General features: G+C 37.6%; 1 protein-coding gene across 1 annotated transcript in view; it reads right to left on the bottom strand.

Moving 5' to 3' along the window:
- Positions 1–24,362, bottom strand: part of SLC1A3 (solute carrier family 1 member 3) — a 65,773-nt gene extending 41,411 nt beyond the window's left edge. Inside the window, exons 1-3 of the mRNA XM_054054632.1 lie at positions 23,850–24,362; positions 21,998–22,272; positions 3,040–3,177 (exon numbers count right to left, since the gene is read on the bottom strand). Coding sequence (XP_053910607.1) covers positions 3,040–3,177; positions 21,998–22,178 — 319 coding nt within the window. The 5' untranslated portion in view covers positions 22,179–22,272; positions 23,850–24,362. The remainder of the gene's footprint in view (positions 1–3,039; positions 3,178–21,997; positions 22,273–23,849) is intronic.
- Between the last annotated feature and the right edge of the window lie 272 nt (positions 24,363–24,634).

The following is a 24,634-nucleotide window of genomic DNA, read 5'->3' as shown; positions in this document are numbered from 1 at the left end:
TACCCAACCTGCTGAACTGTTTCACTACACAGACTTCTTTTGTGTAAGAAGATTCACATTCTTTTTCTTTGCGTTTGTACAGAATCTTGCTCACAAAAATCCTGGTGTGGGATTAATAATAATCTCTACTATATTAGTGTTACTCTCATTAAGTTTGGACAAGCATTAACATCTACACACAGTGAGTATACTAGTATCCATGACTGGGATAATTACTTGATTATCTTTGGCGAGCCAGCAGACCTTTCACTGTTTCTATATTCTCTTTCTCTCTCCCAGCTTGCTTTATCTTAGTACCTTGTAGAGCAGAAGTCTTCAATTTCTCAATGCATCTCTCTGTGCAATGGCTTATAGCTTCAATAACTATTACTTTGTTTTTATTTTTCTAATTCCTTTGACATTTGCAGAATTTGTGAAGGAATACGATCGTCCCCAGCCTATTCCTAATACCTCAGAGACCATATTTTCCGACATTGTTGTGACCAGTTGTATCGAACACACTCACATAAATACAAATGGAAACCCAGAACATCACATCTGGGACACACTGTCATGCCTGCAAACAGCAAAAGTATTTGTTCAGGTCATTTACAATTAGAAGAAGCGATTATATTATCAGTGTGCAAGACCCTGGAGGAGCCTTTTTCAAGTCAGTTAGGAGGCAGCCATTTTGCTTTTCCAAAGAAAATATAGGAAATGCGAGATTTGGCTCATGGATACCAAGAATGAAATGTTAGACTTTTACCTAATGAATAATCCCATAATGTGCAACAAAAACAAATCAATACTATCTGTAAAATTGCGTAGTGGTATAGCTGTAAAGGTTATAGTTCATAATTATTGAGATATTTTATTATTATTTATATTTTATTATTATTTAGATGGGGTTCTGCAGCAAATACACGAGCACCTTTTTTTAAAAAAAATTTTTGTACACTAAATGAAGCACTATTCTGTGTAGAACAATTTTTCCACAGTTTTTAGCAATAAACTGGGAAATGTCTATTAATCTTATAAAAGAAAAGATAAAGTCCTGCTATATTTAATGATATTTTTTGAAAGCAAGAAATGCCATTTCTGAATTGCATTGAGTTTTTCTGATTGTCTTCTGCCCAACTAAAGAAGTTTAAAATGTTCTTGTTCACCTTGAAAATTACTTCCTCTGCTTCAAAAGGAAACTAAGAATAATCCACTTAATACTACAAGGCACCTCTGTGACAGTAAGAAAAATTTTATAGATTAAGATTGCTCTTTGCCAAAAGCCTTTTTATAATAAAGGAAATTATTTTAACAGGAAAAAAAGAGCATTGTAAAGGATAAAGAGCCCTAAAGAATTTAAGGGGTGGAAAGAACCCATCAAAAGAAGAGTATTGTTTGAATCCTGAAATTAAAGATTCTTTTCAGAATAACATTAGCTGGAAACTCATTGCTCTGGTATTTCACAAAATCTCTCCTCAGGTCTGTTAATGCAGCAAATGAGCTTGTTTTATCACAAGGCCAGCTAGTTGTGATGCTTGGCATTCTCCAAGGTGGATTTGCTGATCTTTACCTGAACAAAGTGTTTCTACTTAGAATTTCCAAAGTGAATTCAAATCTTTGTATAAGATAATCTACCTAATTTCCTGTTTTACCTTGAGCTGTCTCAGGGAATCAATATGGGTGCAGAATTACAAGGAACTGAGTAGGTAAAGCCTCCTGCAATAACTCATCCTACAAACAGAGCAGCAGCGCTCTGACAGCTGACACTGACAAAGGGTAAATGTCTCTCTTTTTCAACTTTAATGTTTCTTCCATCAGTGTCCAGCCAGCCTGGGGAGTTCTGCAGGTGAAAGGGACAAGACAGCAAGGAGATAATGATGTGTAACACAATTATGCAGTGGCTGGGAATAAAACCTGATATTGTTTACCCTACAAGATTTAAAAATTCCTCTCTAGTGTCAGTGTTCATTAAGCTTCCAGTATCCATTTAATACATATCTGTAGAAGCAAGCATTACTTTCCCCTTGAAATATCTGAAGGCAGATGATTTTATAATTGTGATTACCGTAGTTTTCTGCTGTTGTGTTAAAGGCTTACATACATACACGCTATCTCTAGTATCTGTGAACCTTGAGACTACCCTCATTTTCATTTGTTGATGGAGAGGTTAGTATTACAATATTTGAAAATCAATGTAACAGAGAACAACTTATAATTTCTAGATCCTCTGACAATTAAGGTGGTTTGTTAGATGCTCATATCCTAGGACTGTACAGCCGGGGGGTTTGATTAAGGTTTTCTAGTTGTACTGCTGATTTGCTGATAGACCTAAGTCTATGTTTTCTTTCCTATGAGATAATTAATAGGATAAATACATCACAGTTATGCCCTGTACACTCATAAAAAAATGTAAGAGCTCTTCCACAAAACTTCTGAGAAGGCATACTTCATCATAAGAAATTAATTGTCACATTTCTAGCTCAAGGAATGATTTAGTCAGGGCAGCTTGAGTCTTAATAGAGGACCAGAAGACAGGAAACCAGAACTGATGGAATGAAGTATCTTCCAAAGTACCCAATCTATCCCATTCATCACTCAATTTTCTTATCTGTTGCTAAAAGATTAGAAGGTAGACATATTTTTTACAGATCTGGGTTCACAGGCACGGGTTATTGCCCATGATCAATAGTTTAAACATTCTTGGTATTGTTTTTCTGAAATACATTATCTTCGGTAACAATAGGACACTGTGGAGGTAATAGCTGTTTAGAAAGCAAGAAGAAAGTGGATTACAGAGTCAGCTTCATAGCAGCTACGTATAGTAACGTGTAGAGTTAGAGTACCTTGGAAGTGGGAAAAGCATCTTTTAGTTTCTTCGTATATTAGTTCAAACCTCTTGTTACGTTGTCTCTAAAACGGCAATAGTAAAGGTATGTCTTTCTGCAGGTTATAACTCTTCCACAACACTGAATGTTCATTTTTTATGATTTGGTGTGTGCATCATTATAACATTATTTAAAAGAAAAAAAAACCAAAACTGAAACATTTTCCTGTTTTTACCTGTGACTAAACTGGATACAATGAGTGGCAGGACCAGCATTTGCAGCATCCTCATGAGCAGTTCTCCTGGAAATGAAAAGTACTTCACTTCCCGATAGCTCATCTTATATGACCGGAGAGAAAATCCAAGGATTACACCTGAAGAGAGGGAAAAAATATCATGACTCACTCTTTTAAAGTAGTAGTAACATCTGAGCATGAATATCTGTGTAATACTTACTTTAAGTATTTGTTACACTCAGTTTTTATTAAGCTCCAGATTGCACTCCTGATTGGCTCTCTCAAATATCGACTACTGTTAGGAGTAGTCCCACTGAAGCCATCAGATGTTTTTCACCGTAAGAGGTTCAGAATCTAGAGCTTTAATGAAGAGGAAACAGACCCTGCTACTGCAGCCAAGTGCTTTGATTTCTGGGATTTCGAGTGCATTGCATATCCGTACCAGTTAATAACCTCCAGAATTGTGGCCCACACCTGCTTACTCTGTGGGGCCTGATCCTGGAGACGTGCTGCAGATTGGGTGAGACGATAACCAGAGCAGAGCTATTTGAGAATTCCCTTGTGGTTACGCCTTTACGCAGCGAAACAACCACAGGAGGTAAGTAGCATTACACATGCCCTACCTTCAGAAACACAGGCACTTGCAGAGAAGCAGCTAATCAGGGCTGGAAGGTCTTACTGAATGATTAAGTGGTGGATTTCAATGCCTGAGGGAGTGGGTTAAGGGAGAGCCTGAATCTATTTATTTTGCTGGGAACAGATAAATGAGGCTTGAGATACATTTACAAATGGAAGCCGTAGACAGGCTGATGCATGGCTACATGAACATCTCAGCTAGAACTCTGTAGACTTTGTCTTGTACTTGGCACCATGTGCTTCATTTGCTTCTTTTGTTAATTATTTGGTTAACTCACGTAACTGGTTATGATTTTCTGAATTTTAAATGGTTTGGTGCCTATCTGACGTAGGTCTTCTATATCCAGCCAGGCAACACATGGCTTTATCTGGAACATCTCAACTACACAGGTGGTGAAACTCAGTTATCTCTCCTTCCCATTCCTGGCTCCATGATCTTCCCCACTGTCTAGTACTGGCATATGTGCTAATTTTTACTGTACAGAAAGCTGGATCAGAGAACTGATCCTGCTGCAAAAAATAATTCATTTTACTGGTTTAATTTTTAGCCAGGTCAATTCCATGAGGTAATCTGTTTGTGTGGCTGCACAAGCGTTGGTACATTCACAAGGGAATAGCTAGAAATGTGCCTTGGAGAAGAGTGGGGCTGCCCTTTTTGACAGGTAGGCAGGCTTAGGTTTCCTAAATCTCTTAATCAAACTGCATCCTCAGTGATGTTGAGCAGCAGAGCATTCAAGCTCACTTCTAGATCGTGTTAAGAGTTTGGGTGCACCCTGAAAATGCTGTAACAGTGAATACTTCTAGAAACTGCTAGTTCGAATTGTTAATCACATCAGATTTTAGATTCGTATCAATACAGAAGATAATATCTTCATACCAAATATTACGAGCTAAAATATGCTGTTCTGCCTCCTACGCCAGCTTATTGACATCCGCTACTTAAGCAACCAGGTATAACTCTCATGTCAGTGACTCCTGCCCGTCTGATCATCCTGTTAAAGACTTAACAGTTTGGTTAAGGTAGAGGAATCTGGAAACGTAAAATCTTACTGTTACAGGACGGGAGAGAATGGATTCGAGCACAATTGGAGCGAGCATGGAGTTCATACTGGAAGAGAGCAGTGGGCTTAGAAGGCAATCGTTTTGGTCTCAGTCACGTCCTATAGACTCGGGCAGTCAAAATGCATTTTGCAAAAATGGGTTTTTTAGGTTAAAGTAAGTGATAAAATGCATCGAGGAGGGGCCTCTGAATTATTCTTGATTAAAAGACATGCCTTAGGGTTTCCTTTCTTTTCAATAAGGTTTTTAAATTCCACTGCAGTTACTCATTATTTTCTTTTATATGGGAAACACGATTGTCAGATATAAAGAATCCATCTGGACTCTTTGTTTCTGCACTTAATGAGCACTACATTTTGACAACTGGATAACAAGCAAATAGAGCTAGACCAGTTTCTTACTTGGGCCACAGTTCTGCAATTAGTTTCACATGAATTAACCTCTGCACTAGTACAAAGCCTCACTCAAGTTAGTAAAGGTTTCTGAGGCTACTATAAGAACTAGTCCCTATGGCACACTAGAAGAGCTCGATTTTCTGGTCCACTACGGTTCAAGCAGTATGAAGTGGCCTAAGAGAGAACCAGGGCCCGAGTAGATGGCTCTTTGAATGAATATTAATTGGTAGTGAGAGTAAGTTTCTGAAGTTCCATATAAACCTGTTGAGCCAAAAATCATTCCTTTTTTTTTTTTTCTTTTTTTTTTGTCCTAAAGTGCTCTGTGCATAATTAAAGGGTTGCCCAGCACTGCAGTTTACAAAAAGAATTTCTGCAATGTGGAAAAAATGTGCCCTGGTTGTGTATCCTGGTGAACTGGGTCAACACTCGACACTTAACTAATCCCTCAACTTCAATCTTAGCATTGTTATTAATTTATATTCAGTCATGCCTAAGTCATAGGAAACTTCCTCTGACTCAGTTTCTTTACTTGTGAAAAAGACACGGTAGTAGTTGCTTCACAGATGTTTCTGAAAATTAATTTGTGTTCACAGTGATCTTAGCAGCGCGAGAAGGGATTTAAGGAAATTATTTCCTTATTGTAGCATGTGGTAATGGAAGCACAGTGCCTGAAAAAAGTAGGCATGTGTTTCATATAAACTAGGTAGTTCATTCTTCCCAATGAAATTGTCAACAAGTTGTTAGGTATCACTTTGCCACTAGAACTATCTCATACCACGATATGTCAATTCATTGGGATCCAAAACATGTATAAGATATTTAGCTCTTCTACAGTACCTCTCTCATGACTCCCCTAATGATATTTCTCTTGATTTTAGACTAGTAGGACATGAGAATATATTTTCTTTTCTGAGTTCAAATACCTAGATACTAGGTGTTACATCCTCTCTGATAACATTTTATCAAGAAAAATTATGAACTTGAAATAGAATAGCCATACTTGGCAGGGTAGCTTTGACTTCTTTGAATTCATTTCTCAGAACCAGCATTCACAGGTTTTAAATAGTGAGATAACAGCTTGCAATGATTATTTGAAGTTAGACATAGTGGCAAAGTATCAAAATAAAATTGGGAAGTGAGACCTGCTAGGAGGTAGTAAAAAAAAGGTGTGCAATCATCTACATCTTTGTGTGTGGTAAGAGTTGTAGGGCTCAGCACCCTCCACGATCCAGAATGAGAAGATTAAATACCGGAGCTGACCTTCCTCAGTAAAAGTTTCAAGTTTCTGATTAATTCTGAAAATTGTAATGAAACAAAGCCTTGTGTGAAACAAGCTCCACAACCTGTTGTGCGGGTTTCTGCCCATCCTTTGTAAGAGTAAAGAACAGCTAATCAACACTATCAGAGCCTGACTTCTCAAATGTTAAATAGTGTACCATTTCTGAACTGCAGGGAAGAGTAGGTTTCTTGACAGAATTTGTAAGGCTTTTTCTGGACCAAAAGCAGTAGTGCTTGTTTACGTTAAGGAGCTGAATTCTATACATGTGTATAGTTCTGTAATAGAACCACATTGATGAATAATTTATACAGTTCATAATGAAGAAGCAAATTGTATTGGAGGCATAAAAATATTTTTGAGGTGTTCTTGTAAGTCATGTAGTGAAATTTATGGAAACCTTTATGTGAAAATAATCCTGATGATGATTAGAACAATCCTTGAACAAGACAATAGTATTAATATTTTTTTATACCAGTGTAGATGTTAAAAAAAAAAAAAATCCAATCTGTTTGAATAACGTAAAGAGAGGACTTAAATCTTGAAAGGAGCAGAGGTGAAAATTCTTATGACAGTGATGGGAATGGTATGGAAATGGCAAAAACTGAAGTCATTATTTGGAACTACTTATTCCTGTGATAGGAAAACATTGATGAATGGCCTAGGGTTTTATGTTCTAGATGCTGTAGTGTCAGAAAAGAAACAATAAATGCTTTACATCAGACTCTAGATCTATGGGTATTCCTGTAATTGCTAAGAAACATGCAGCCTTCTATAAAACACGTTTTAAATGGATTAACGTGAGTAAAGCGTGATGAAGGAAGCATTATAATCAGGTTATGAAGCAGCAAGACAAAAATTAATACTTTTGCAATACTCAGGTTTTTAGGAATAGATTCATTATGGAGATGTCCTTCTGTTTTGTGTGGTTGGTTTTCCTAAAAAAAGTTTTTTTAGTGTTCTACCAGAGTCATCATCTACGTACATATAATTTCCTAAAATGTATCTGAAAATGGACTTTAAAACCCTTCATGGAGAAAATGGAGTTCTTAATTGTATTACAAAACGTGTTGGTCTCACAATGGTAGAGCCAGAACTCCGATGAGATGAAAAATGGGACTTCACCCAGATCTAAACGCTCATTTGAGAACTTCAGGCAAGCTTAGTGGATTGTCCTACTTGGCCTGCTTAGAAAAATTAGATAGCAAAATCTAACAAAGATAGAGCATACTACTACTCCAACTAATTCATGATTTTAAGAGAAGAACGAAGTTCATAATTGGCATGATATTTTTAAGTGAAAAACAGCAGCAGTTTTGTTAAAAGTGGAGCTTTTAACTATTCCAGAAACATGAAGAAATTAAGACCATACTGCTATTAGGAGCTAATATTTTTACAAAGTCTACACTCTCTGCTGTATTTTCAAGCAGAAAGCAGAAAATCTAGCAGTTTTACTTAACTGATAAAATATCATTGAAGCGTAGTCGAAGAGGAAATAACTAGGTGGCATATTAATGACAGTGCAAGAGTTGTTCTTCAGTGGTTGTTGGTTCAAATAGAACACAACTCTAAGAGTTACACACGCTTCTGCTGTTTACCATAAAATCTCAAAACTGTTACTTGAGGCGCTCATCTATATCCTTTTCTTTAATGGAAAAGTTACAGAGGTGTTTGGGGTTTTTTTCCAACAGAAAACAGAAAACTTTGTATTAACTCAAAATATCTTAAACTAGGTAGAAGAGAACACTAAAATAACAGCTGTTAATAGTGCTCTTCCAGAAAACCTTGTAACCAGCAAGCAAATAACATTTTGTTCAATAACAGGAATTGGACTACAGCCAGTAAGAGAATCGGGCTCTTAACAGTTTAATGGGACATTGTATATTTTTGTTAGCTGCACAGCCATTTCATTCTTATGTTCCTGCAGAGCACCGGAGTGAATGCTTTTGTTCTTTGGGTCATTTGTTTCTGCTTAATTTACTGTTTTGTTCTGATACCTTTTCTTCTAACAGCGAGTTTCAGATAATGCTGCAACAGTATTTACTCCAGACAAATAGGTAAATAAGTTCGCTAGTGATAAGAAATACTTCAAGTTGCAGACAAAATCACAATTATTCTTAATTTCTTTCTTTGCTTGCCACAAGAACCACAGTCTCACCAATTCACTGTTATGATTTTGATTTTATCTTTTTTTTCCATAATTTTATATTGAACTCCCTCCATGCCCACTCCCTTCTATATCACCTGCTCCTTCCTTACTTTCTGGTTTTCCTTATATAGGTAGGGAGGTATGTTGCTTTTGAAACCATTTTGTTACACCTAAATACTAGGTACCTAACCTGCGTATTCAATACCTCAATACCAAAGTAGACTTTTTTGGGGGGGATTTTTTTTTTGATTACTTTTGCTAATTTTATCTTAAAAAATAGCTTTTATAATGCTAATTACAGTTTTCTAGCTAACTAGTTACTTGTTTTACACAATTCATTTAATTTAGGACTGCAGCAGAGTTACACCTCCTAATAATTTGAGAAATATTTCCTGTGTTATACATTCATCAGTGCTACCTTATAACATCTCTTTGATCTTTCTTATCCTACAGTTATAAGATTACGACCCTCTTTAAAGGTCCTTTACACAAAGTGGATTTGATGGAATGACCTAAAAAGCACTTTATAAGTCTCCATTCAAAAAAAGAAAAAAAAAGAAAAAGGATTAATGTCTTTCGTTCAAGACGGACAGTTACAGGGGCTTTTGTTCAAGTCCGGTGGTAGGAATGTAACTAAGGTGAGAAAGGACACATAGGGCATCAAACTGTGGGCATAATGCTGTGGAAGGCACCAAATTGCTACAGCCAGGAAGAGACTGCAATTTAAGCTGATATTTTTGTAGAATAGAGTGGAAAGGGACGGGACGGGACTGGAAGGGAAGGGACGATTTTCAGCAAGAAGGGACCTACAATATCATCCAGTCCAACTGCCTGACCAACCCAAGGCTGACGAGAAGTTAAAGCATGTCGTTAAGGGCATCGCCCAAATTCCTCTGAAATGCTGACAGGCTTGAGGCATCGACCACCTCTCCAGGAGGCCAGTGCCAGTGTTTGACCCGCCTCTCAGTAGACAAATGCCTCCTAATGTTCAGCCTAAACCTCCCCTGGCACAGCTTTGAACCATTCTGACATGTCCCATCCCTGGATACTGGGGAGAAAAGATCAACATCTCCCTCTCTACTTCCTGTCCTCAGGAAGCTGTAGAGGGTAATGAGGTGGCTCCCTCAGCCTCCTTTTCTCCAACTTAGACACATCCAAAGTCCTTACTGCAGTACACTTGTCACATATGGAGAAGAGATCATTTGGGAGCTAAAGCAGGGAGGTGCTATTCCTTACTGGATTAGTTTTCTGCCGAATTATTTTCTTGGACAGGTTTACTGCTATGTTAGATGATGATGGTGCTGGTATGACGGCAAGGGAGGAAGGCAAACATTTAGGGCTGGAAATATGCAGCCAGAGACAGAGGAAGGACTTATTTAATCAACCAAAGAAATGTATCCCTAAGCATCCTTAATAATAACTCTTCCTATGGCAATTCAGAATTGGAGCTAATAGCTAGCTTAATTTTTTTTCAATTCTATTCTCCTGTGGATGAATTCAGAAAAATTGTTTTCCATAATAGAGAAGAACTGTCTTCTCTATTTCAGACCCAAAGAAGACCAAGTATCAATTGGCTTAATAAACTAGCTGTTATTCCTTCACAGCTCTCATCTGCCGAGAATCTCACATGCACAGGAGTATATTTTCTGTCGTATATTCCTTCTCTTTTAACTAGATGGTTCCTGTGTAGTAGAGAGCTTAAGCACCTGTGCTCCAAGTAGCTCTTACAGGTGGTTATGTTGAAGAGAAATATGGGTTAATTTGAGCACAAATAGCTACCTTTCCTTTGCTGTAGAAATATCACTAGGGGAGTCGTGAGAGAGGTACTGTAGAAGCGCTAAATATCTTAGACATGTTTTGGATCCAGAAGATCCCAATGATATGACATATTGTGGTATGAGATGGTTCTAGCAGCAAAGTGGTAACTCACAAGTTGCTGACAATTCCATTGGGAAGAACGAGCTACCTGCTTTATCTGTATATAAAACACATGCATACCTTATTCAAGCACCGTGCTTATCGGACTACCCATAGTAGCTCTGGATGACACTTTCTGGTTTGTGGTCTGGCTCTTCTGTGAGTAGTAAAGTCTTTGTCCACATGCTGTAGAGCCTACTCTGCATGCATACATGCACCCCCAAGTCTTCCAGGCACTAAGTGATTTAAACAAAACTGCTGCCTCTATTAAGCTCTGAAAGATAGAAAGCATCCGGCCAAAAAGCCTCCAATTCCACGCGGACAGAATTCCAAGGATTTAATAAGAGACATGTCCAGAGAAATGCAAATTTATAGTGAGATGGGAGTTACATTCATCTCAAGGAGTTGTTCCCTGCGTCAGAAGAGAGGTCAGTGTATTACCTTTGCTCAGCAGTCACGAAGTGCCACAGTGCTCTCAGCTATACTGAAAAGCTGCAGTACTGCAGTCACTGTGCATCAGGAACATCTGCCTCCTGAAACTGTTCCTCCAGATTTGTTTTATCCAATGCAAATTATTACCTTCCAAAACACCACAGCACACTTCTAACATAGCTGTTCAGTTAGAATAAGCAAAGATTCAGAGGCATTTGATAATATTAATGTATTTTATGGCTGTTTACAGATAGATTAACACAGATACGTAGGCAATTAATTCGCAGTTCAAAATCAAGATGCTCAAAATCTCTGCCTGCCACTGTCTAACTTCAGGCACCTCTTTCAGGTCCTGAAACACCTTTGTAACTATGGCTGGGCACTTGCATGTTGTCTTTATGTGCAGACCCAGCAGCTTCTCTTGGATTTTGTGGACAGAAGGTATATGATTGGAATGGGGATTCTAAAGATGCAAGTAAGAATGGATGTAAATAAGGAACGAGTAAAAACACTGTTCTACAAGGTACTGCATATAATAGTATCTGAGTGCTGTTAAAAAGTTTATTAAAAGTTCACTGAAATCTGTCCTTTGCTACTTTTTGGTTCCAGTGTACACTTCACATGTTTTTCCCATTCTCTCTCTAGTTACATGACTCATTTGCCCTTCTTCCTCACCTAGAAGGTAATTTTCCTCCTTTGAGGGCACATCCAAAAGATTGTTCTCCTTTTATTCAACTTCTGCTTCTCTATTTGCCTTCAAATTTTTTTTCTTATTTTTTTCATTGTTTTCCTTGAACTGTTTCTGTATTTATTTCCCATCCTTCATTTGTCTTTTGTTGCTATTTATAAGACACGCTATTGCAGGGCATTTGTAGAAGATGTGGAATGAAGAAGTTTTCACTGCTGGCACTGAAGCAGATTGTTCTTTATGCAACAGGAACATTAGTCCTAATTTCATCCTTTAATATAATTGAAAGATAAACTGCTCATAGTTTATGTACTCTTACTAGCCCTTGATCTATAGAAAAAATACTTTCAATCAAATACACCCAAATAATTCCATCAAAACCCAAGAGTCCTCTCTTACTATGCATATAAAAAGTATAAGGCATTTACACTACATCCCAGATGATATGTTGTGATGCATTGTTTGGAATTATGGTAGTACTCTGTGCTTTACAACTTTGGTGTAATAACTGCTTTTTTTCACGCCTGGGTCTACATTACTGCTTCAACTTCTTGACTAATGATGTTTTTAATCCCATAAAGAATACTTCTCAACACTTAAGAAAGCTGATTTCTTAACGTTTATGTAGTTCCTTTCTTACATTAACCTTTCTTTCTTTCTTGTTTTACTTCAACTAGAAGCTGACGTAGACCTTAACACCCCTGGAACGTGTTTTTCTCTACTACAGTTTCAGCAGCCCATCTCTACGAGTCTTTTTTTACAGTACTGTAACACTGAGGAATCACAGTCAACGAGACTGAGATCCCCTAACGTGAAGAAATATGTGCAAACTTGATCAGAAAACAGAGCGCTGCTCTGAATAACTTCTAGTGTAGTTTAACAGAGAGCCTGAAGGCAGACCTTGGTAGCTGCCTTTATTTGTTTGTTTGTTTGTTTGTTTTAAACTACATCTTAGATATACACTTTAAGACATTTCTTTGTGGGATTGGCTTCCTTGATATGAAATTTTACACTATCATTTGTGGGACATTCAAATTATGAATTCCTGTCTCTATGGAGTAATGCCAGCTTTTCATTCCTACAAAACCACCTGTTAATTTAGCTCAGTGCTGATAGACTATATCTGTGACTGAGACGTTTGCCACTGACGATTAAGTATTTTGTTGAATCAAGATATGCCTATGGCAGAACTGTTTGGGTCATGGAACATAACTCACTTGGTAGATTTTGTTTAAGTTTTTTAACAAATCTGTTTAATCTGGTATTTTTCTGACACATACAAACAACCCAGACAGACCGAGAGGAAATATTTCCTGTTGTAGAATATAAGACTTTTGCCGTATCAGCTGTCATCATTACCAGAATCCTTGATTTATATTTGATTTATCCTTCAGGGAATTCTTTCAATAACGAAATAGGGTTCATGACTGAAATTCATGATGGAATCATGTTACCACCTTTTTAAAAAGACACCTAGGATGCTTTCAGTGCCTAGTTGCTTGATTTCGTTAGTTGAGCCACTTTAAGAACCTTGACATACTATGAAACTATACATAACTAGAACCTTCAATCTATTTAGTTTACTGGTAAACAGTCTCTTTCAACACATGAATTTCCAGAAGTGTTTTATTTCTGTTTATTAAACAGAGGTCTCATGTTTAACTTGTGAATTAACTCATCTTGAGGATATGTTGTAGCATAGAGCATTAATTTAGATGTAACCTCCGTACAGGTTATGATACCTCTCTTCTCAGTGTTGGGTGTTATGGTGGCACTTCCCTGTCTTAAAGGTCACAAAAATGGCAAAGGGAAACTGGCACCTGGAACAATACTTAATTACACAGCAAGTATCTGAGTTCAAACTGCGACCTTCAAAGTCGCTGTAGATAACAAAGCTTAGTTCTGGAAATCTATAAAGTTCCTGGGCACTTGTCTTTTGTTTTGGAAGACCCCTCACTTCTCATTATTTTGATTGTGTTTTTCTCCTAATTGCCATGACCTAAACATCTATATGTCTAATTCCAGGCTAGGTCCTGTGGAACCTAGAAACTGAACACAACTGACACATGCATGCAGAGAATCGCCTGGATTTTGGATAACCTGTGTTCCCGTTCTTGCTAAAAAGATTTCACAGCCTGGGGCTCCATGTTATAGATGTTTCAGCCATTCGGTTAAATCATCATGCCACCTTTCACTCTCTTGGCATATGAATTTGCCTTTAAAAGTCTTGCATTTCTTTTTGCCTGATGACACAACTTTGGAAGGAATAGTGGAATTGCATCCTCTTGTAACTTGCTTTTTGAACAGCGGAAAGTGAAGGAAGCCAATTCCTCAGGTGCTGCTGACACCATTCCCAAGGTGAGGGCTCTTGTGCTGCTGGATTTGAAATCAGTGAAAATACCTTGCATGGTCCTAACGCACTTACAAAGGAGTGGGAGTAGGAATGCAAACTTTGTTTATTTGTTTGTTTGTTTTTCTCCTGGCAAGTTTTAGGCAGTTAAATGCTTATCCTGTGGAGTTGTGGGGTTACCGTTTTGAGTCTACTCGCTCTTGCTCATGTAGTAAGAAGACGCTCAGCTCTGAGATCCGCATTGCATATGCAGCTTCCTCTGCTTACATTTTAGTCTTTGAAGAAGTAGATTGTACATTTGTGTTTGTATAATTTATACATTCCCAAGTCTAATTTATTTTACAAGTCATCAAAATATAAGCAGTAGCCTTATTTATCAATTGCCTTTTGTTAGTACTCCCAGGAATTCTCTGATTAATGGTCTTGCTATTTTCACACAAGGGCAATTTGAATTTTTTTTTGTAATTTACTTCTTGTTAATAGTAAAATAAGTGCATTAGCAAGAGCCAGTCTGAAGGACCAGGTAATGTTTCAGTGTAAATAATGCTTACCACTTAAGCCTGATCTTTTACTGATTTTTTTTAATAAATGAATTTTCAGTTGCGCCAAGTTACAGTAAATGGTGAAAACCAAGCTCACACTTTGTAACTGTCAAGCTGATTTCCATTTACAATCTTCTACCCATGCCAATTGGAAGTACACAGACGTGCCAAATTTCAAGCAAGAAAATGCATTTCTTCTATCTACAAAATTGAACAAGAATTCAAAAGGTAAATTTAACTGCTGCTAAGAGAAAGAACATGGGAGAAGATCACAACATCTGTAACACTTCATTACCCCTGGGATTCTCCTGTTACCGTTCAGGGGTTTTGCCTCTTTTTCTGCTTTTATCTGTTTACCTTTTCGCTGTTTTACAGTTCACTGGACCTACTTTTTTTCTCTTTTCATACAAAATGCGTTATAAAACCTCTCATGAAAATAAACTGGTTTTGTATGATTTTTAAAAAGTTTCATCCTTTTGATTAAAAGTACAGGCAGTGTCAGTACAACTTCAAGTTCAACAAATTAGCATAATAGATGGAATAATCCAGCTCTCAGTAAAACTTCTCCAGGAGAATTTCCATTTGTTCTTTCCTTATTTTCCATGGGTTTGTCTCTATTTTATATAGTCTATTTTCCTTGAATCAGTGACTAATTTAAAACTCCATGGTCAGGGGCCTGGTTCTTTTTTAGGCATCAGAACATACTCTGTGAACAACACAGTTGGATAAATTGGTGTTGGAGGAAGAGGGAGAGTGGACTAGATGACCTTTAACGGTCTCTTCTAACACAACCCATTCTACGATTTTGTGAAATCTCTTACCTCCTCACTATTTTTTTTATCATTTGTATTGCCTTATTGCCCCAAAGCTCCAGCTTGAAATGAGCTGTAATATGCTGAGAAACAAAGATACGATAAAATATGCTGAATTCCAAAGAATCATGGAATTATTAGGCTGGAAAAGACCTTTCAGATCATTGAGTTCAATGGTAAGCCTAGCACTGCCAGGTCCACCACTAAACCATATCCCAAAGTGCCACAACTACACGCCTTTCAAGCATCTCCAGGGATGGTGACTCCACCACTTCCCTGGGCAGCCTGTTCCAATGACTGACAACCCTTTCAGTAAAGAAACTTTACCTAATATCCAGTCTAAACTTTCCCTGGTGCAACTCGAGGCTGTGTCCCGTTGCCCTATCACTCCTTACTTGGCAGAAAAGACTAACACCCGCCTCACCACAGCTTCCTCTCAGGTAGTTGTAGAAAGCATTAAGGTCTGCCCTCAGCCTCCTCTTCCTCAGACTAAACATCCCCAGTTCCCTATTCTTAAGACTTGTGCTCCAGAACCTTCCCCAGCCTCATTACCCTTCTCCAGTAGTACTCCAGCCCCACGTTGTCCTTCTTGTAGTGAGGGGATTACTGAGTCGTAACCTAAAACTGAATGAAGTGCAAAATCTGAAGGGAATGCACAGTAAATGAAATGGGAGGATGGACAGATGATATACACAGCTAATGTGACTGCATGGGTTATTTTATGCAGCTGATGGTTCCAGAACATCCGATTTTTTTTTTAACAAGGTGTGAAAAATAAAAAAGTCAATATCTCTCAGCTGCTGATCTGGAAACTGACGTTATGGTATGAAATTTCACAGTGCTTGCATTTATATCTTACATTTTCAGCAGCCTTATTAAAATGCAGACGATTTAACTGCTTTGCTAACCCCTCTTTAATACTGGATTTCTTTGTATAATTTTTCAAATGTACTTCATCTTAATTCATCTAAAAAGATAAGTGTTTTACAAAAATATATTTTCTTTAGTATCATCAAATCCCTGGAAACTTTTCGATGCCTGGTTATTTCGAAAAATTGTGTAAGAACTTTAAGCCACATGAATGAAAGTTTAAGGAATTCATAAACAACTGAACATGCCATCTTCAGCTACACCTTCATTGTGGCCAGCTTAAAAGCATTCCAGTGCAGATGAGAACTCGTTCTAGCTTTACAGTAGCTGGGGTGCTAGTAAGGATCTAGCAACATTAAACATTTACTCAGCACACAAATCACTGGCACCTTGCTTATGATTTTGTACTGCTTTGCTGTCCCCGTCGTGACTACAGCGAATGCCTACTGAAAAGTGGAAATGAGTGCCCTAGTAGTACTGGCTCATTTCATGCTGGAATTTCTTTTTAGTCTCCTTTGATGCTCAACACAAGATATTTTTTTATAGTCTTTGAGATGACCGCTGTTTCTGTTGTAAGAAACCTTCAGCACAATTGCCATGTTCTACCCTCATACAGGGAATTTTCTTGTAAAATCTCTGAGAAAACACATAAACATCCTAAAGGTCTCATGTGACTACGATTCTGCATTCCACTCAGGATATTCTCGAAATCTACTTCGTAGGAATTAGTATTACGAAAATAAATTTAAATTTAATCTCTATAGATAATTTTGAGTCTCATCTTCCCTTTCACAGTTTGAAGAGACCACCAAATGTGTGTTTCTCTGAATAGTTTTGAGACCTCTCAGACATACTGCTTCTGAATACTACTTCGTAAGTCCACCGATTTGACAATTCAGAGCAAATAAGAAGTTAGTAAGTCTATATTTAGCACATTTTGTATCTTTGCTCTGCATACATGCACAGCTGCTGTCTCCAGAATGCGCAACTGTGATTCATGAAGTAGTCAAATTTGTTGTTGCTACTCTGTGTCATGTATGGGAGTACAACAACCAGAGTTGTTTCATTTCAATAACGCCAGATTGTATGGTAAGAAATTAAGATGGTGATAATAAATTAACATAATTTTATTTTGCAAGTAACTGCTATGCTAGCATAGTGTTCATAGTTCAGTCTGACTTTAGTTACCATGTACTTGATAGCAGAAATCAATTTGTATTTCTGTATTCTGTCTCCCTTCTGAAAAGGATCATCTCTCTTGAATTTTTAAGTCTTATTCTGGATCTTGGCTTTTCCTTTTTTTTCCCACAAAGTTGTAACTGTTTTTTAATTTAGAAAAAGAATTAAGGTTTTGCTTAGCAATTTTTTGAGAATGTTACTTAAGGAGTTTTTGTCACTCAGGGAGAAAACAATTGTGCTGGGCAGATTCTTCAGGAGAGACAGCCTCTAAATTCTGCGTGAATAGAATTAATTTCTCCTCAGCTGTCTTGATTTTCTTGTATGTATCTTAATCTTTTGTCTGGTATCACTTGTCTCTGTTCATATTTTAACTGTTCTCTCACCTGGCACTCACCTCCCACAGCTGTTTCTCCTGTAAGTGATGGATATTTGCTTTGTTCTCATGCAAATTTTACCAAGGCTGCCTTAGGCACTGTCATCGTGTTCATTGTCAGTGTGTAATGGGGTCAAATACCTTTCTCTGGGTTATGTCAGCTTCAGGCTTCAGTGGATAGAGAGGATCTGCCAGCAGCAGAAAAGATGTTGTTTCACACACAGGGGCTTGTCTGTTTTGTGGGCGTTATCCAGGATTCTCTCTATCTGCATATTACAGACTCATACCTCTTGGGACCCATTTTAAGCTGTGGGTTTTTTTATTCTGTGTTATAAAGGGTCATCTGCAAGTTTATTTAACAGCTCAATTTTTTCCAAAGGCATAGGGACATTGGCAATGCCTTCAGCTCTCCTGTCTTCTTCCTGTACTTTTAACTAGTTTATTTTTAAGAATTTGTTGGAAAGATTTGGAACCTTACGTGTATGATGCACGGCGTTGTAAAATACATGGATGCGCCTCTCTACATTCATATACAATACGAAATCGCCTGCAATTAGAGAAGGCTGGGTCCAATGACACAGCCAGTCCTGTGCTCCCTTCAGCGGTCAGGTAGCCAGAGAATAAAACTGGATCTATCTCCATCTCCCTTGACCATCCCAACGCAACTGCAGCGTATAGCTTCAGCAGTGTTAAGAGAACTCTAGCTAATGATTTGGAGCTATAATAGCTTCATAACTATGCAGAAACTGCTTTTTCTAATACTCCACTCCTCAGCTTCACTGAGCTCCTCAATTAAAACAGTGTTTCTGCTTCTCAAGATCTCTTCTGAGGAGCCCTGTGTGTCTCGATCTTTCCTACAGCACAAGTTCAGAATCCACAGGAGATTCTTTGGCATTTAGGAATTCTGCCAGAGTAAAGTCTGGGCTCCTGTGGCATTTTTGGAAAATGGGAGGTAAGTAGCAGAGAATCAAGACAGTTTGCTTAAGGAAGGGTATCTGAAAGGAAGGCATTTTGGGGACAGGATGATGGAGCTAAGTAGCGTGGGAGAGAGGGCACTGCCTGAGATGTTGCCAGTAATTTGGCCAGCACTTCAAAGTTTGCAAGGCTTCCTGCAGACTTTCCATGAGCCACAATGACCCCCAGCCTACCTTAAAGTGCTACCGGTCACCGCGACACTCTGAATTTACCAGTGGTCAGCTTCCCAAATTCACTTCAGATAATTGTTCTCATCTATTGCCTCTTGCCAAGATCCACTGCAGGAAACTAATTTAGTATTTCTTGATGTACCAGAAGAATCCCATAACTCATGCACTGATCACTCTTTTCTCCAAGTTTCTCAGAGGCCTTGAAAGCAGCTTAAATTTCACTAAGAAACGCAACAACGATAATGATGTGCTAGACAGACCTACCTATGCAAAATGTGAAGTCAGAAGGAACTTCCATGAGGTTTTTCGGAAATGGAGAATACTGCCAAGCAATTTGCGACATGAATTGTAACTTCTCGCACTTTCTCATTAAGTTTTTAAAGATTAATTGGATTTGTGTTGTAGCAGCTAGGGAACTGAGTGTAGAATTCAGTTCAGAATCAGGGTAACACAAGTCTGGGTAGCACAAGTCAGGGTAAAAGGCCATATTTCTCCTCATCATGTGCATGCCAGAAAGTCTTCTGGGACTATATGCAACACAAACAAATGCATGTTGCAGCTACTCACTATATAACAAAGAGCATGTCTGCACAGACACAAACTCAAGTCCTTGTTGCAAACCACAGTCCTGAAACTGGGCTAAGATGTATTACCCTATTAACCTTACCTCTATCAGCATCAACCCTGCTCAGCAAAGAAATCAGAAATGTTCTATAAATATATTTATATATATATATATATAAATAAAATGTATTAAATATACATTTTCATGTTAGTCCCTTGACAAAAGAGGCCTCAAAGAAACGTTTCTGAATAAATTTTGCTCTCTTTAAAGCTAAAATGATGCTATTCGTGAGTTTAGTTTTTATGAAAACCGCGGGACTGACAGCCCTAAAATCTGGTGCCGTGTCTATTTAGATTATAGAGAGTATTAAGCACAATTTCTTGTAAATTATTCAGCCCTGGCCCGAATATAGTTTGGTTTCCACCTACACTTGCGTCCAAGCATCTCTGATGAGACATCCAATGGTGTTAATTGGTGGGTTAATTTTGCAAAGTCAATTACTGTCTGCAGGAAAGGGATCAAGCCCACCATCTGATATTCCTCAGATCACCAAACAACTGAAAGATGATAATTTAGTCCTTGCCAAACCAGACAGATGGAGTCAAACCACTGAGAGCTTTCTAAACTCTTTAGACAACTGTTCTCTATTTCTGAATATTTCCACAAAGGCAACAAACTCCCCGGGAAAAAAAAAAACCTTACTTTTTTATGAGCTACAAAGTGCGAACTTACTGTTTTAATCATATATATGTACTGTAAAATAACAGCACAAATAACAAATGTAAGAGAATTTTGGTGTATTACATCACAGTGATGAGGAGATTTTTTTACCCAGGTACTACACCAGATATGTCCGTTTGTTCATGAGCAAACTGAAGCAGCCAGCTCATCCTAGGCTGCACATTTTAATTTGTACTCCAAGTTGCATTCCAGCCTTACTGGTACTCTGCTGTTGCTGTAGGTGTTAGTGGAGCTGTGGGCAGACATTCGCCACTGATCATGTGAAGTTAATTAGGATATGCAATAACAGTAAAAACACTTGCCCAGCCTACATTTCTTTTCCTACATTGTCAAATTTACAGGATTCACACAGGAGGTAAATGACAGTGAAAAAAATTGCAATTTCACTTTGGTCTTGTGCAGTATGGACAGCTGACAACTAAGAGTTGCATTGCTTTGAGGTTGGAAGGTGTTTAAAAATCTGCTTAATTGTTCTGCCTTTGCTGACCATTGTAGATAAGATTGCTTAACTATGATACCTCTGATATTAATGGGTTTTTTTGAACTGAGCAAGTTCTTATTTAGGAATTAAAGCATTTTTCATCGTATACTGTTGGTAAACATCAGGGACAGACATTTCTGTTACAGGAACAAACTACTTTGTTTTACCAATAGGCAAATTAATACAATTGTCTCCCCAAAAAAGACCATCTAACCTGAAATTAATTTAAAATAACCCTGCAGATGTGGTATCATACAACAATGATAGTAAAGCCTTAAAATTTTAATTCCTAAAACAGTTGTAGAAATATGGCAGGCAGTTTAAAGGGAATAGCATTAATAAGGACATTAGGCTCTCCATATGTTTGAGATACCCTTATCTTTAAGTGCTAACATGTGGATTTACATGAGAATATTCACAGTTTTAGATTTTTAAGTAATTTAAAAAAATAGAAATGAATGTAGCATAGTAACGCCTTAATGTTCTTGCTCACACTATCAAGGAAGATATTTCACGGAACATATGGTGTCATTTAGAAAATCTATAGTTGAAAAAAAAAAACCTACCAAAAGTGATCATGTAATTACATAAAGGACAACTTGTTTTTAAAGTTGTACATTTTTCTCAGAAGACTCTATTTCTAATGTAAATTCAAAATTTGTATTCTAAATGTACATTTTGGTGCTTTCCAACTCTAAATGTTGTTTGATGTTTTGGATTCCTCTCAATATACTCTAAGAAGATATTTAATCAGGTGTTACCTTGCAGCCCTTTGAATAAGTAACATTGCCATTGTTGCCCCAGTTGCATCTGAAAGATGCACTTCTAAGATTGTGAGTGACTAAGAGAGCATAAGCTTGTGCTTAGGTTTGATGGGTTTGCATTTGCCAAGGGAAAACTGAAAAGATTGAGATTCTAATACACAGAGAAATACATTTGCTTAGAAATGTCACTTCATTACGTTACTTGAGGACTTCCGTTTGTCATTGCAAGCCATGTTTTTTTTATATAGTTAGGTGAATAAAAGTTTCATCCTCAGTATTTTGCTGCAGATATCTTTAGTGGAAAAAGATTTCAAAGAAAACATTCAATTCAGTTATTGTATCTGATTCTTTAAGAGAAGAATCCATAAAGCAGCTGATTTTTCTCCTTAGGGACACCAGAATAATTAAAATGGCTCTTCCCTAAACTTCAACATGCAGCTGTCAAAGCCAAATCTCTCCAAGCCAGAACATTCTTATCAGTGCAGAAGAATTTGGGATCTCATTTGTAATGCAAATTGCCCAGGCAAATCGTCATTGTCAAATGCACTAGAGAACAGAATATTCCTATTGAACAAATTACTCACCAAGAATCACAGCAACAACGGTGAAGAGCACAAAAGCATTCCTCAATAAATAACTTTTAACATCATCCTTTGTTATGCTCTGCACTTTTTTTTTTGCCAAAAGTGTACGTTTCCTGACTCCTTGTTGAATGCGTTCCATCCTACTTCCAGTTTTTGGATCTTCTCCGTTACCTTTAGTCATCTATCTTGCAGAGAGTTTTCTTTTACAATAAACTTCTGTCAGTATCCCTTCAGAAAAGTGGAAGGATCTTTTCTGTGGGAGGTATTGGAGAAACCTGCAAACCAAGAAATATCAAATATTGCAATAAGGTTTTAAAGCAATGATTAGCCATACGTTTAAGTGGAAGAAAATATTCCTTATATTTTAGTAAATATTTTATTATTTGTAATATCTAAGTTGTTAATTGCAAGTTTTGATACATAGCCTCAATGATTGTTAAGTACTCTTGGAAAGAAGGATTGAATGGACTGATCAAATACATGTCCTGTGTCTTCAGAAGTTAAACTGAGTTGATGTCATGCTGTAAAACCCAGGGGTAACTTTTTTTTTGCAGTTGTTAGGGATATACTAATGTAAAATTCATACAATTCATAGGAGCATAAGGTTCTATAAAGTTTCAAACTGTCAGGCTCACTTTTCATCTGTTAAGCAGGCCCATATTATGTGAAAAAAATTCTAGCTCACCTTCACGTTAACCATTGGAGAGGAATATTTTGCTTGAACTGGTACATTTAGCATGTTCTGCATTTCAAATGTTCTTAAATGGTTGAATGCATTGGCTGAATTCCTCCTTTTCACATGGCAAAGTGCAGCAGGAATAGTTTATTTACCCCTCAGCCACTATTTAGAAGATACGCCTTTGACAGTTTTGTGTTGATAATACTAACCTTTGAAGTGTATAAACTATTGAGAGCACATCTGTAAAACATCCGAAGTTATATCCCACTTAGCTTGTTGCTTCAGACTGTAAAACAAGCTCACATAGCAAAGTAGTACTCAGCTTGGCCTGACAGCAATTATGGATTTATAATGTGATTTTTAAAAATCAGGCACTGAATCAACCTTAAAAGTTTTAAATATTGAAAAAGTCTGTTATTAGGACATTATTTTTCATCTTTAAATGATTTTTTTTTTTTTTGGTGGCTGCTTGGTATGAATTTGTTTAATAATGGAGCCTGCACAAAGATATTTTCCAGACTGAGAATCTCATTTTCTGAAGTCTTAGTTAATACACTGGCAAAAAACGGATAGTGTTGTTTCTGCTGAAATCTCTCTCCATTTGTACAAAGTCCAAATCTAACATCTTACTTTCAATGACTCTACTGCCCAAATATATATATATATTTTTTTTTTTTTTAAGGTAGTGTTTAGAATATAAATATGCAGGATTTTCAAACAGAGTGCTTTAGAGGAACTACTGTGTTGTAACAAATATATTTTGGAGGGATTTGGTCACTGATTCTGCCATATGTTTCAAGACTGGCACTTCAGTGCAATATTCTCTCTGCATTTTAACAGAATGCTCTATGCTTTGCTTCTTTAGAGAGTGGAAACAGTCTGAGACTGAGGTATTTAAATTGGTGAATATTCTAGCTTGGACACAGCTGTAGTGTACAAGCAGGATTGTTTTGAGAAGATTGAATTATAGTATTTTGTAGCAAGAAATAATAATTCACAGTGCCTTTTCTTTACAAGGTTAGTAACGCTGCTAATCCGTCCTTTAGAAATTACATTAAGATCAAGAAAAACATGGGTGCAGCCAGAAAGATGGTTACATTAACAGACAAAGGCAGAGAGTGAAAAATTAAGACTTTGTACTCAGAACCCCACCAAATGAAACAAGCGGCTCACCTTTTCAGATCTTCAGTTCTTTAAGAACACGGTGGTGGCGGATAAGGAAGGGTTTTCCCAGCAAATGCAACAGAGCTGCGAGCTGAGCGAGCGGGAGGCAGAGAAAACTGACAATCTGCATGTGCGGGAATACAACAACTTACTATCACTGTAACTTAAGGAAAGGGGAGGAGACTGTCAGTCCAACTCTGAAAAAAAAAAAACCCCAGAAAAACATCAGAGGAGAAGGGAAAGCTGAGCTTCTGGAATATTGATTAGTCTTGGCAGAGTGAAAGCAGGGTCACTTTCTTTGTTTTTCCTTTTAGACCACTTTCACGCTTTGTCGGTTCAGCTTCGTTGGAAATGCGAAATCAGAACCCGGGAAGAACTGGAGGATCACACAGGCAGCGAGCGGGGCAGGCTGGAACAGTCGCTTCATTAGGCATTCTAGACTGGAAATCGGAAAAGCTCAAATATCATTATACAACACTATCCCCGTGCTTTTCAAAATAAGTGCTAAAATACGCGGACGGGTACTTTGTTCTAAAGCGAGGCATGACGCGAAGCTAACGCGTAATTTCTGAGTTACTCATGATCTGTGCTTCCCAGGGTGGGGAACCAGACGTATCTTTCAGAAGCAACTGGAGCGTTATCAAGAACAGACAAAAGCAATCGGCTATAATGCTTTGTATGTTTCTTGTAGATATCCAAAGCAAACGATAACACTTGCCTCTTGTTTAGCAATTTAAACTCCACGGCACTAAAACCCATTCAGCCTGTCCCGATAGCATGGAATAAATGAGGAA

The sequence above is a fragment of the Cuculus canorus genome, chromosome Z (assembly GCF_017976375.1).
Source record: "Cuculus canorus isolate bCucCan1 chromosome Z, bCucCan1.pri, whole genome shotgun sequence".
NCBI classification, from domain to species: domain Eukaryota; kingdom Metazoa; phylum Chordata; class Aves; order Cuculiformes; family Cuculidae; genus Cuculus; species Cuculus canorus.
The sequence above is the reverse complement of the archived record's forward strand: the minus strand, read 5'-3'. Positions and strand labels throughout refer to the sequence as shown.